General features: G+C 43.8%; 1 protein-coding gene and 1 non-coding gene across 14 annotated transcripts in view; one reads left to right on the top strand and one right to left on the bottom strand.

Annotated features, from left to right (window-relative positions):
* Positions 1–14,547, top strand: part of LOC132677092 (uncharacterized) — a 290,019-nt gene that overhangs the window by 135,034 nt on the left and 140,438 nt on the right. The gene's annotated exons all lie outside the window — the stretch shown is intronic.
* On the bottom strand, positions 1,922–2,939 carry LOC132674577 (vomeronasal type-1 receptor 4). The gene has a single exon (XM_060627174.3). It carries the CDS (start codon positions 2,879–2,881, stop codon positions 1,922–1,924), a length of 960 nt encoding a protein of 319 aa, XP_060483157.3. The 5' UTR covers positions 2,882–2,939.

Genomic DNA, 14,547 nt, shown 5'->3' with positions numbered 1-14,547 from the left:
ACTCCACACCTGAAAAACAAATAATTCAGTGAAGAAATGGGCAGAAAACATGAATAGACACTTCTCTAAAGAAGACATCCAGATGGCCAACAGGCACATGAAAAGATGCTCAATGTCACTCCTCATCAGGGAAATACAAATCAAAACCACACTCAGATATCACCTCATGCCAGTCAGAGTGGCCAAAATGAACAAATCAGGAGACTATAGATGCTGGCGAGGATGTGGAGAAACGGGAACCCTCTTGCATTGTTGGTGGGAATGCAAATTGGTGCGGCCACTCTGGAAAACAGTGTGGAGGTTCTTCAAAAAATTAAAAATAGACCTACTCCATGACCCAGCAGTAACACTGCTAGGAATTTACCCAAGGGATACAGAAGTGCTGATGCATAGGGGCACTTGTACCCCAATGTTTATAGCAGCACTCTCAACAATAGCCAAAGTATGGAAAGAGCTTAAATGTCCATCAACTGATGAATGGATAAAGAAATTGTGGTTTATATACACAGTGGAGTACTATGTGGCAATGAGAAAGAATGAAATATGGCCCTTTGTAGCAGCATGGATGGAACTGGAGAGTGTGATGCTAAGTGAAATAAGACATACAGAGAAAGACAGATACCATATGTTTTCACTCTTATGTGGATCCTGAGAAACTTAACAGGAACCCATGGGGGAGGGAAAGGAAAAAAAAAAAAACAAAAAGATTAGAGTGGGAGAGAGCCAAAGCATAAGAGACTCTTAAAAACTGAGAACAAACTGAGGGCTTATGGGGGTAGGAGGGAGGGGAGGGTGGGTGATGGGTATTGAGGAGGTCACCTTTTGGGATGAGCACTGGGTGTTGTATGGAATCCAATTTGACAATAAATTTAAAAAATAAACATTAAAAAAAAAATAAAATTGCTAAAGAGAGCACTGATAACCCATCACAGAAGATCTACCCTGGAGACTCCTGATCAGCCACTTGAAGAAGTATCTGGGTGAGCATGTATTTGACACTTGCAAAGATTTTCGGAAAACAAATAAACACGATAACGTTCGCTGTTTGCTGGGCAAAGAGGTAAAAGAAAATGCTGAGTTCAGGGATTTGAATTCCCAGCTGAATACCTGCGTAAATGACCCCGAGGCTTGTGTGTGCCCACAAGGAGACTGGAGCATGCACCTCCAAACCCCGTTCTTGCCCATGTGGCCAAGTCATCTTAACATAATAGGGAAAAATCTGCTTTCTCCAGATCACAACACGTTTCTGTTTACATTGTTGACACTCACTTGATGGCCTTTAAATATCAGCAGAAACATATTTTGCCTTTTGTGGCTTTCTTTGACCCGGTCTGTTCATTTCTACATGAAAATATGATCAACATGCTCATCTCCCTTCCTAACATCATGTTTCAAATAAATTAGGGACCACTCTCTAAGGATGTGAATTACCTACAAAACTCTTAAGTGGCTCACAGAGACTACATTGCCCGAAAACGGATTTTTTTCTCCACCACCCCTGGCCAGGCTATTCTTTATCCAGTGGGAACATTACTTTCTCAGAGGAATGACAAGGCTACCCACTAAGCCATGTTCACATATCTTATGATTTCAAGCCAGGTTCTTTTCTTGGAAATGTATTGCTTTCGATTGAAATTCACACACTTGAAGACTTATCTGTAATATCCAGATTGTTTCAAGACCTGGTGTTTATTATTGAATAAATTCTGAAATGCTTTACTGAAAGTATTAGAAAAACTTCAATTATATGAGTATTTACAAGATAATGATGTCTCATTACAGTGTTACTATGAATTATTGTTTATATTAAAGAAGATGGTCAACTTTTCCTGTTTACCATTCCTTGTGACTCATACATTTTTTTAGGACTGTGAGGGGTGTGAATGAATTGGCAGCTGTACATTGTAGAAGTACATACAGTCTACATATTTTTCATAAGACAAGGAGGTCTTATATTCCTTCTCCAGGCAAAGCAGAGCCTGGGTACCTTGGGTACCTTGGGTACCTTGGAGTTGTGGCTCATGAGCAGAAAGGGGCTGACAGTTGGGAAACACACAGACACGACTGCAGCGACATTCACGAGGATCAAGCTGGGATTATCAAAAAGACTCATAACAAGTTGAAAGATGGAGGACAGGGTGTAAAAATAGACAAAGGTGCTCACCAGGAGAAGGATAGTTTTGGTGGCTCTGGACTCCGGGGAGGTTCTGGAAGAAGCATTGGTTCCTCGAATATGTTGGACTCGCTGCTTGTGCCTGTACAGGATGAAAACCATGGAGCTGCTGGCCCAGAGCATGAGCCCCAGACATAACACATCGGGGAACGATAACAACAGTCCATACAGTGAGTCACTAGTTTTGTCATGACGAACCGAAGAACAGTATCCAAAATCTTTTTTGTCTGTGATGTTCTTATCGCTCAATGTGCTCGTTAAGTAGATAGGAAACATGATATTCACCAGCATTTGCAGGACCCAACACAGGAAAATCGAGGGGAAAATGTATTTGGGCGCTTTAACTTTAAGCTCTGCCCACCTGGAGTTCCCAGGGCTGATGGTGATGGCCTGGTAGACGCTCAGGATGCAGATGCTACCAATGGACACTCCCCTCCCCACTCTGTGAAGAAAGAGAAGAAGTTTGCATCCAGTGTCACTGAGGAAATGTTTCCGCCCAAATGCTGCCATGGTCTGGGGGACTCCTTTACAGAGTAGGGCTAAGAAGTTGGCTATAATCAGGTGCTTATGAATGAAATCTGTGGACCTCCACCTGTACGCAGTGAAGGAAAGGATGATATAATGACAAAGAAGTGAGAAATTTCCCAGGACTCCAACGGTAGTCTGTGTGAAGAAGATCAGACCGATGGCCAGATCCCTTGTGACCATTGTCTCTGGTCCCAGTCACTGACAGTTGCCTTCTGGGCTAGAACTTCCTTCATGGAAATATGAGACATGCGCCACATGTATCACGTCAGCTGAAATCCACTATGTTCTGCTTTCCATTCCTTGCCCCTTGGATACGCCTACTTGAGGTCTTCTTTTCATAGCAGCTTCCGAGGGCTGAATGCAGAACTTTAAAGAGCCGTATTATAAAATCACTCCTGTGAAGGCACTCATATGAGAACTTCTTCATGGTCCACGATCTATGAGGTTGGCACTACTGTGGCTGTAGTTAAAAGGTGAAGAGAACAGACACACAGAGAGATTAAGTATTTGTCCAAATCTACTCCTTCAGGCTGCGTGGGGACTGGGAACCTGTTGGGCTAGAAACAGTGCCCTGAGCCTCCATGGCCTGCTAGACAGCTAGTTAGCTGTGTCCATCCAATAATCCAGATCTGTAGTTAGTTTTGATTTGACACCTTGTGGTTGATTTTAGAGTGGTGGTATTGTGCAATTTTTATTACCAGTTTGCATTAATTTCTAAAGCTTTGTTCAACAGGATAATATCAATTATGGGTGAGTCTTAAATAGCTTAGTAACCATGCATGCATTCTGGTAGTAGCATACGTCTGGAACCTGTCCCATGACAAGTAACGTGTAGTGGATGCAAAAGGGGGTTAATATTAGGATGGCAAGAGGAAAGATTCATTTGCTTTTATGTGAGGCAGCCAAGTGTAATGGTAGCAATCACAGGAATTGTTGAATTACCACACATAATTCCATAAACTTTGGACATAAAACACTAATGCATGATAAAATAGTGTAAGGAAGAAACTAAATTGGTATGGATTTCAGATGATACAATTATCTACTTATTAATTCCTGAGTTAAGGAAAACTATTATCAATGAACTAAGATTTGTGACTGGTATTAATATGAAAGACAGTAGTGCAAAATGGCATCTGCAAGGCATGTATTCTTACACATGTTAGAAACCAAAGTACTTGGTTTTTGTATTGATAGCAGAATAATTTTTAAATGGGTGGAAAGAACATGATATGAACCTGACAGGTGCCATCTGGAACTCATCATTTTTATGTCAGCTGCTCCTTACCTGTTGCTCGGAATGAATGTAGATACACTATAATCCACAGATATGGCTGTTTTCAGTTAAGACTTAATTACTGTCCCCATAATTCCATGGTGCATCTAGAATTAGAATACTGTTTAAATCAAGCCATTACCATTTGCATACACTTTGTGCACAAGATCACATGGTTCCTGTACATTCTTCATACTCTTTACTACAAGCATGGAGGCACACATGTAATTCAAGCGCTTGAAAATTCATTCTATGATTCTTATAATGTAGACTGCACAGCAGATTAATTTTACAGCTCAGTCCTTAAGGACTTAAAAATCAGTGTGTATTATTACTTGCACTGAACACCAGCCATCAGTATGAGCGAAGATTACCTTCATTGCATTAGGAGCTGTCAGGGATTGGTGAAGGTCTAGGACTTCATCTCTTCTAGCTCAGCTCAAGCCTCAGAATTATTCCGCCTTCCTGCATGACTTTCACAATGAATCATTTAATACACACACAAGATTGCCCTTCTCTGATATGGTCATTCACCCAGGCTCTCATTTTGCCTTTTTGTATAGAGACACTGGCTGCCAGACTGACATAGAAATCTTCACCAACTCCTTCCTGCTGCCGGGAGAGGCTCAGTGTGAAGGATGTGGCAGCCAGTCTGTATATGGGACGGAGGCAGCCAGACTCTGAGATATAGGTTTGTGATCCTGTGAGGTCACCTCTCTCAGAAGTACAATTATTTCATTTGTTGCTGCACTGGGAGTACAGGCTTGGGAGCTGAAGATATGTCTGAAACTTTTCCACTTAGTTGTTAATTATGAAAAACAATTATGAGTTTCTACTTAGACCCTCCTAGGACACTATTGGAGTATTTGTGGAAGGCTCGTTTTCCCCCCTTGATTCCTGTAGGTAGATGGGTTCTCCTATTAAGGACAGCACAAACTACTGTGTTCTGACATCTGAGGGATTGGTGGGGAAGGCTGTGTGTCCCACTGGATTTTTCACTTCCCAGAGAAGTTCGTCAACCCAGAAATTAATAACTTTCCTAATCTTCAGACCCCTGAATGGAACCATCAATTAAGATTATTAGTAGAGAAACGGAATGAGACAAGATACTTGGGATCAATAGGAGTAAATACAAGTAAAAAGGAGAGCATGATGTATATATACACCTCACTATAGAAGTCACTATTCTATACTTTGATTCTATAAATCATTCTATAGAAATCATTTCACAGGTCAAAGTTGATTAATTTGGACTCCTTTAAATAACCCAATGCTAATTAATATGAAAATTATGTAGGAAAATATGCTTGACCATTATTGACCCCCATTGCTAAGAATTAGAGATCTAACAATATCCATAAAGAGAGAAGTTTCTAAAAGAATCTATTACAGATTGAAACAGCAGGATCCAATGGCACAACCAGAAGATTCTACCACTGCTGTAAATATTGGATGACCCAATCCTTGGCTACTTAATTCAAGAGGATCAAAGGGTTACAACATTCCTCTACGCATTCTATTCTGTTCTGTTCTATTCTATTCTATTCTATTCTATTCTATTCTATTCTATTTTAATGCTGAATTTTCAGTAATGAGCACTTACTGTTTGGTAAGAAGAAACACATATTAGGAGTTGAAACTGATCCTTTGTTTTTTCTTACAGACAAATCCACATTTGATACAGGTTCACTATGCAGTTACTAGCCATTTTCAAGTCAGAGCCATAATGGTGGGCAACCCAGGCTGCACACAAACATAAATCCTTTACACACATGCAGACACAAATATTCATGTATGTACCCACTTGCATATAGTCACATACTATTAGACACATCCATGATCATTTATGTACTCAAGTTGCTGTTGAAACTCTGAAACACTCAGGCACATACTGAACACATAAAAACGCACCCTCATTAACATTAACATTCACCACACTTTTACACAAACTCACAGTTCATGTTCACTTCCATAAAATCAACATACACTTTCATCATGGGTGTGGGTCTCTTGCTGACATGTTCTTGTATAAAAGAAGAGGTCTATTTCTGGATGTCTGGATGCCAGAAACGGGGCCCTTTTATCATTTGTAATCCTTTCAAGAGTACTACAACCCACAAGGGGAATATTTACAATATACAGCCTCAACTATTGCTTTGAGCATTACCACCCTAGTTAGGGCTGTGGTGGGAAAGTTGGAGTGCGTGACAGAGCAAGTGAGAGAGAGGGTGCAGGGAAAGAAGGACATAGGGACTGGATGGTGGTGCAGAAGTCCTGTGGTGAGGGGAGAAGAGAGTGCAGGAGAAGGAAGAAGGCAGAAGGACAAAAGACAAACGTGTGCTCAATGTCGCAGGGGCATTGCCATATTTGAGAGTACAAGGAGATAAAGTGTGCAGGGGAGTGAAGGGTATTAGGCATGTTGGGTTCTGCAGAAAGATGCATGGTTCACGGGAGTGAAGGTGATAATGGGGATGGGCACTTAGTAGGGAAGATATTAATAGTCTGGTTGGTGAAACCCACAGGAGACAAGGTCTCGGAGGGGTTAAAGTCATGGTGGGAGAGATGAAGAGGAGTAAGTGTGGGGCAGGTGAAATTTGAAAGAAGACCGTTTAGTCCAAGCCAGATAGAGTGTCTGAAGAGGAGAGGGACCCTGGAGGAGACCTTGAATGAGGCAAAGAGGCACAGGGCAGTGAGGGAGACAGGGAGGATAGTGGGCAGTGAGGGAGCCAAGAAGCCAGGAGAAAGGGTCAGGGGTGATAGGGTTCGGGAAATGCATCTGGGTGTGGATTGGGTTCACGCAGGAGTGGAGGTGGGGACACCACATGGTGTGGGTGTAGAGGACCCAGGGAATGGGTGAGATACTGGAATTGGAGTGGTATATTAGAAAAAGAAGAGTCCAGAGGGTGATGTTTGCAGGGAAGATGGAAGGTCAGGAGGGTCACCTTGGAGTCCCTGGAATAGTGGACACGTAGTGACAGATGTCAAAAAGGTGAGGAGAAAGAAGTTGGGGTGGGATGCAGAAGTCTCATGGGGCTGAGTCCAGGTGAGGGGTGCGTGGAGGTTTAGCAGGTGACTGGGGCTCTTGGGGTGGGGGCGTGGAGGACCACAGTAGGAGAGAGGCATGCAGTGTGGGGCAGAGGAGCCTGGGAACTGGGAGGGTGGTGGTGGCACAGGACAGATTGGAGGCCACTGTTTGACACCCATTCATTCATTCTCAATATATGGTCAATTGCAAGCATCAGGGATAGTTTCTAATCTCAGCTCAGGAGGCAAAACTCTTCCTCATGTTATATGTCCCTTCACGTCGTGAAATAGAACACACAGTATGGGAGGGAAGATGCAGTTTTAGGACACAAATGCCAACCGTTCCTTGGGAAATTAGGTGCAGGAAGTGGCCTGGTCAGGTCAGGCTGGAGAGGCTGTTGACTGGTATCCAGAGTTGCAAGTGTGGGAAAGAGCTGTCTCATCCCAAACTCTGCATCTCTGTTGAAGAACTGTTATGGGTCAAGGACATTTTATGCCCCAACATTGATCTGAGGAAGATTCTTTTTTGTGTGGTGATATTTCTAAAACCGAACACTTTATTTTAACCAGATGAGCTTTAAGAGCTCTAATGCATGGGCTTTACTTTAAGAAAATAAAACATGGGGTACCTGAATATTTGAAAGCTATTTCACTGATGTGTTTTCATCCTAGAAACCAGAGACGAGAGAGTTGTGGATGTGTTGATAATTTCTAAAATATTTTTTTCATTGTAAAATTTCACTGATTTCATAATATTACAGGCAGATGTCCAGTTGGGATTACTCCCTTGCCTTTGTTATGATACCAAGTAAAAGGGATTTGGAGGTTGAAGGTTACTAATGAGATGACCTTTAAAAAGAGACGTTATTCCAGATTATCTGTGGATTCAAAGTGATTCCATGCACCCTCAAAAGAGAGAGAAGCCAGAGAGATTTGATAGAAGAGGAAATCAGAGATTTGAAGCCTAAGAAGGATTTAACGGACTGTTGCTGTCTCTGAGCTGAAGTGTAGGGGGGCACATGTGGAAACCATAAGAAGGAAATGAATTGTGCCAATAACCTAAAAGATGATGGAAGAGGATTCTTCCCCAGGCTCTGGAGAATGAAGTCCAGGTGATTGACCCCTTGATTCAGATGGTGACACTGTAATCAGAGTACCCAGGCAAGGCCCCTCATGTTTTTGATCTAAGAACTGTTTCAGAATATATTTGTGTCTTGTTGTTAAATCTGCTAAGTAGTTACATCAATGGAAGAGCTTAAACGTTTATTCCCCCTAGCCCCAAATCATATGGGGAAATCTAAGCCCTAGCATTTGGAGATGGGATGCTTTGTGGCAATGCATATGTCATGAGGATGTATGCTCATGAATGAGAACACTGAACCGGTAAAAATCCCAGATTGCTCATTGGCGCCTTCCACCATGAGAGTACACAGTGCCAGTATGCCCATCTATGATCAGGAAGTAGGCACAGGAGATGATAGTTGTTAAAACCCCCCTTGGTGATCGTAACAGGAAGCCAGTAATGAGCACCACTTGGCCAAACATTGCCTCTGAAAGCGTTGTATGTGAATCTCTTGCATTTCTGATGAAACAGAGTCTGCAGGAGAACCCTACTCTAGGAGATTGAGATACAGCTGTGGTCCCGCCGATGAATTACCATTTTCAACAGTCTCTGGTGGTGCTGCTGCTTCTCTCCCCAGAACTCGGTTTCCACAGCATCCCCCACCCAATCCGCCTTTCGGTAGCCCTAGAGAGAGCAAGCAGAGCACACCTGACCCTCTTACTCGCTAACGTCCCATCTCAACACAGATGCTGTGGGTTCCTCACATGTAGCAAATGAAGAGGAAGGACCAGAACCAGCACAGGTGATTGCCGTGGGGACGGAGCGGCTGCTAGAGGGAAAGTCTGAGGACCCTCCAGGGGAGCCTGAACGCGCAGTTGCACGTGGCAGGTCCTAGGAGGGGGTTGGCCTTCTTGGGCGGCCTCTGCGTAGGCGCGAGCTCTGGGATGGGCGTGTGGGCGTGGCTACGGCCTCGTTGCGCCTGTGCGCATGTCCGGCAGGGTCAGGTGACCGTTGAGCTCCCGCAGAAGCCCTTGGCCCTTCCAGGTGAGGAACTGGCTTAGAGCTGCGGCTTCTCTTCCTGGAAGGTTAGTTCTCGGGGAGTGTGGGCTGGCGGTGGCCTGGGGGTGCTTGCGGGCCCCAAGGAGGGACGGGACCGCGTGCTGAGGGCAGCTCGGCTCTGGGCTCACGGCTGCCCGGAGCCTGCCCGCGACAGGCGGGTGTCAGGGTCGCGTGAGAGGGACAGATTCGCACTAGAGTCTGGTGGCGCTTTTATCCGTGTGTCTTCGGTGACGGGTTCCAGGATCCATGTGCTGCCTTCGAGGGCATCTAGGTTTTGAAGGGATGATGGATTCGGTTGAAGGGCACAATTTGGAAAGGCAGTCCAGTATGATGGTACATATGTAACCGTTGAACTAACAGGCTGTTAATGCGGTGTGTATGCATAGCACTTTGATGCAATTTCAGACACTATGTGATATACTCGGAAAGTACATACAAGGAGGACAAACCTAAAGCTAAAAGTAAATTGTTACACCTCGATTAAAAATGGTATCAGTTTTGGGGCACTAGGATGGCTCAGTTGGTTAAACTTGGGACTTCGGCTCACGTCATGGTCCCAAGGTTTGTGGGTTCGAGTCCCACATCCGGCTCTGTACTGACAGCTCAGAGCCTGCTTTGGATTCTGAGTCTCCCTCTCTCTGCCCCCTCTTGCTTGCTTGCTCACTCTCAAAAATAAACACTAGGAAAAAATGTATAACAGTTTAGGGTAATTCATGAGAATATTGTTATATAGATACATTAGATTTCTGTTGTGAATTTACCAGCTTCAAACAAATCCCATTTATTTTCTTACATGTCATCAAAGCCTGGTCTCTTAACTGGATCTTCTGGGGTTAAATTTCTTTTAGGTTGATTTATGTTAGTAGAATTCGGTTTTTAAAATGATTTGACAATAAATTATATTTAAAAAAATTTTTTTTTAACGTTTATTTATTTTTGAGACAGAGAGAGACAGAGCATGAACAGGGGAGGGGCAGAGAGAGAGGGAGACACAGAATCTGAAACAGGCTCCAGGCTCTGAGCTGTCAGCACAGAGCCTGACGCAGGGCTCAAACTCACGGACCGCGAGATCGTGACCTAAGCCGAAGTCGGCCGCTTAACCGACTGAGCCACCCAGGCGCCCCCCCCCTTTTTTTTTTTTTTTAATTTTTTTTAACGTTTATTTATTTTTGAGACAGAGAGCATGAACAGGGGAGGGGCAGAGAGAGAGGGAGACACAGAATCTGAAACAGGCTCCAGGCTCTGAGCTGTCAGCACAGAGCCTGACGTGGGGGACAATAAATTATATTTAAAAAATTAAAAATACAAGTACTTGCTAAAAAAAAAAATAAGTATTAAAAAAAATGATGGGCAGGGCATCTTGGTGGCTCAGTCGGTTGGGTGCCCGACTTCAGCTCAGGTCATGATCTCATGGTTCGTGGGTTCGAACCTTGCGTCAGACTCTTTGCTGGCAGCTCAGAGCCTGCAGCGTGCTTCAGAATCTGTCTCCGGCTCTCTCTGTCCCTCCCCTGCTTGTGGTCTGTCTCTCTGTCTCTAAAATAAATAAACATTAAAAAATTGTTTTTAATTTAAAAAATTTTTTTCCTAATGATTTGCAGGACACCTGGGTGGCTCAGTAGGTTGAGCCTCCAACTTCGGCTCAGGTCATGATCTCACAGTTCGTGGGTTGGAGCACTGCCTTGGGCTCTGTGCTGACAGCTCAGAACCTGGAGCCTGCTTGGGATTCTGTGTCTCCTTGTCTCTCTCTGCCTCTCACGTGCTTATGCTGTCTCTCTCAAAAGTAAATACAGATTTTTAAATGATTTCCATGTGGCTCCCTCCACCTTGAAAGCCTGCATCAGCACACTGGTTCCCTCCCCTGTTCTCGATCTCTCCATTTCCCTTCTTGTTCTTTAAAGGTCACGTGATATTTTTGGACCCACCTGTATGATCCAGGATTCTGTTCGTGATTTAAAGTTAGATGATTATTGTGGCCCTTTGTAGCAACGTGGATGGAACTGGAGAGTGTTATGCTAAGTGAAATAAGCCATACAGAGAAAGACAGACACCATATGTTTTCACTCTTATGTGGATCCTGAGAAACTTAACGGAGACCCATGGGGGAGGGGAAGGAAAAAAAAAAAGAGGTTAGAGTGGGAGAGAGCCAAAGCATAAGAGACTCTTAAAAACTGAGAACAAGCTAGGGACGCCTGGGTGGCTTGGTCGGTTAGGCGTCCGACTTCGGCTCAGGTCATGATCTCACGGTCCTTGGGTTCAAGCCACGCGTCGGGCTCTGTGCCGACAGCTCAGAGCCTGGAGCCTGTTTCGGATTCTGTGTCTTCCTCTCTCTCTGACCCTCCCCCATTCATGCTCTGTCTCTCTCTGTCTCAAAAATAAATAAACGTTAAAAAAAAATTAAAAAACTGAGAACAAGCTGAGGGTTGATGGGGGGTGGGAGGGAGGGGAGGGTGGGTGATGGGTATTGAGGAGGGCACCTTTTGGGATGAGCACTGGGTGTTGTGTGGAAACCAATTTGACAATAAATTTCATATATTGAAAAAAATAAAGCTAGATGATTATTAACCATTAATTGCGCAGTCTCTTTTACCATGTAATGCAAGATAACCAAGGGTGTAACACCTGGGGATGGAGATCTGCCTACCTCAGCGTGACCCCAGTGGTTATATCTTGGGATGATTTCATGCAAGGAACAAAGTGCTTAACATTTTTCATTTCTCTTTGTTCGGTTCATTTCCTATATAAAGCATGTATGTCATTTTGTGAAAAACTTTGGTAATGAAAGAGTCTCTGATCACTTCAGTCTTGAATCATAAAAATTGTGGCAGGCATGAGGTTTAGGAAGGGAGTGAGCGTGGTACCTTTTTCCAACACTGATTGCCAGAAACAGGACACAGGCAGTCCTGACAATCTCTTTTGGTCACTCCCTCTAAGAACTGGATTTCAGTGACAAGACTGACGTGGTGTGTTCATTCAACATTCTACCTGTGGTCCTCCTGCATGTTAAAGGTTTTACAGGGATATTTGCATGACTACCATTGTTTTCCCCCATAGGTCACTGTAGAAACTTCCGGGAATAAAATGCAAGGCCCCTGTGAGTGAGGTTGTGAATGAATGCAGGCGTGAAAGTGTAACTTTCCACCTGTCTCTGTGACCTACATGGTTTTAATTTCCATACTGCCCATCTTTCCACCACTGTAGCCTCTTGAACCTACTCCCCCTCCCTTTACAGGTCTTTGTCCATCCCTGTACTTTAGCCTATGCCTCCAACTCCTGGACCCGTATGTGTTCCTGCTCACTTCCAGCTGACCCTTCTAGACTTCCTTCCCCAGCCCTATTTTGCACCCACTTTGAATTCCATTTCTCTGTCATGTCTATCCCCTGCACGATTCTAGGGAACTTTCTCCTACCGTCACCTGTACATCATCCATCCCCTTTGACCTGTATTGGCTTTCATCCAGGGCAGAAGCCAAGGACTACAGCCCCGTTCAGCCGTCAGTCACTGGGCACAATCAGCTTCCTGTGTACCCTATAGACACCACCATATCTTCCCTTTTCCCAAGTTCCTTAGACTTTTCATTCCCCTTCTCTTCCCAGCTGATTTCATTGCTCACACCCATTTTCTGTCCTGAGACCATTATCCCCCCAGCAATGTTTAGATCTCCTTCCACCCTCTGTTCTGTCTTGGGCCACCCATGTCCAGTGCACCCATACTTCATTAGTACAGTGTGTCATACTTGTCTGTGTGTGTAGGGTGTGTGTGCATGTGGTTTTTTTTAATACTATCTTGACCCTATTTTGAGGATCCAGTGTCAGGGCAGTCACTTCTTCCTGTTGAGGAGCTGACCAAGTCTATGCATCAGTCCTTTCCCTAACTGGGTTCTCCACTCAGGCCACTTTGCAGCAGCTCCGAGCACCAGGTTCAGGCACCAGACAACAAGGGACTGCTTTAGTGCTTTGGAACCTGTGAAATTACTATAATCTGGCAGTTCATTGGAAAACCTTGAAACTATTCCATCTCATTCTGTTTCCATACATAAGCTGCTCCTACAGCTGTAGCTTGTTACCCTGTCCCCATGTGCATCCCCCACTGTGGCTGAGCCTGACAGCCTTATGCTCTTTGCAGCTGTTGGTAATAAAGAGTTTTGCCCTCAATCTATCCAAGTGTCATAGTGTTGTGTCCCACCATTAAATTCCTCATAAAGGTTATATACAAAAGACTCACAGCTAATATCACTTTCAATGGGGGAAAACTGAGAACATTTCCTGTATGGTCAGGAACAAGACAAGGATGCCCACTCTCACCTTTGTTATTTAACATAGTGCTGCAAATCCTAGCCCTAGCAGTCAGACAACAGAAAGAAAGAAAAGGCATCCAAACCGGCAAGGAAGAGTCAGCCATTCCCTGTTTGTAGATGACGCGGTACTCTATGTAGAAAGCCCAAAAGACCACCAAAAAATTGCTGGAACTGATACACAAATTCAGTAAAATTGCAGGATACTGAGTCAACTTACAGAAATCTGTTGCATTTCTGTACACCAAAAATGAAGCAGCAGAAAGAGAAATCAAGGAATTGATGCCATTTACAATTGCACCAAAAACAATAAGATCCCTAGGAATAAAACAAGCAGAAAGAAATGAAAGATCAGTACTCTGAAAACTATAGCACATTTATGAAAGAAATTGAAGAGAACAAGAAATGGAAAAATATTCCATGTTCATGCGTGAAAGAACAAATATGGTTGAAATATCTATACTCCTCGAAACAATCTACACATTTAATGCAGTCCCTATCAAAACTGCCAGCTACCTTGGGGCGCCTGGGTGGCTCAGTCGGTTGAGCGTCCGACTTCGGCTCAGGTCATGATCCCACACTCCGTGAGTGCGAGCCCCGCGTCGGGCTGTGTGCTGACAGCTCAGAGCCTGGAGCCCGCTTCAGATTCTGTGTTTCCCCCTCTCTCTGCCCCTCCCCTGCTCATGCTCGGTCTCTCTCTGTCTCAAAAATAAATAAAAACATTAAATTAAAAAAAAAAAAAACAAAAAACTGCCAGCTACCAAACAATCCTAAAATTTGTATGGAACCACAAAAGATCCTGAATAGTCAAAGCAAAAGACTCTGAAAAAGAAAATCAAGGCTGGAGGCATCACAATTCCAGAGTTCAAGCTATATTACAAAGCTGTAATCACCAAAGCTGTATGGTATTGGCAGAAAAACAGACACCTCGATCAATGGAACTGAATAGAAAACCCAGAAATGGACTCACAACTATATGGTCAGCTAATCATTGGCAAAACAGGAAAGACTATCCATTTGAAAAAAGTCTCTTCAACAAATTGTGTTGGGAAAACGGAACAGCAACATGCAGGAGAATGATTACTGGATCACTTTCTTACACATTACACAAAAATAAATTGAAAATGGATGA

Source organism: Panthera onca, chromosome E2 (genome assembly GCF_046562875.1).
Source record: "Panthera onca isolate mPanOnc1 chromosome E2, mPanOnc1 haplotype 2, whole genome shotgun sequence".
In the NCBI taxonomy this organism is placed as follows: domain Eukaryota; kingdom Metazoa; phylum Chordata; class Mammalia; order Carnivora; family Felidae; genus Panthera; species Panthera onca.
This window is presented reverse-complemented; position numbering and strand designations above follow the sequence as displayed.

Coding starts and splice junctions, on each gene's coding strand:
- LOC132674577 (XM_060627174.3), bottom strand. CDS start 2,881: ATGGTCACAAGGGATCTGGCCATCGGTCTGATCTTCTTCACACAGACT.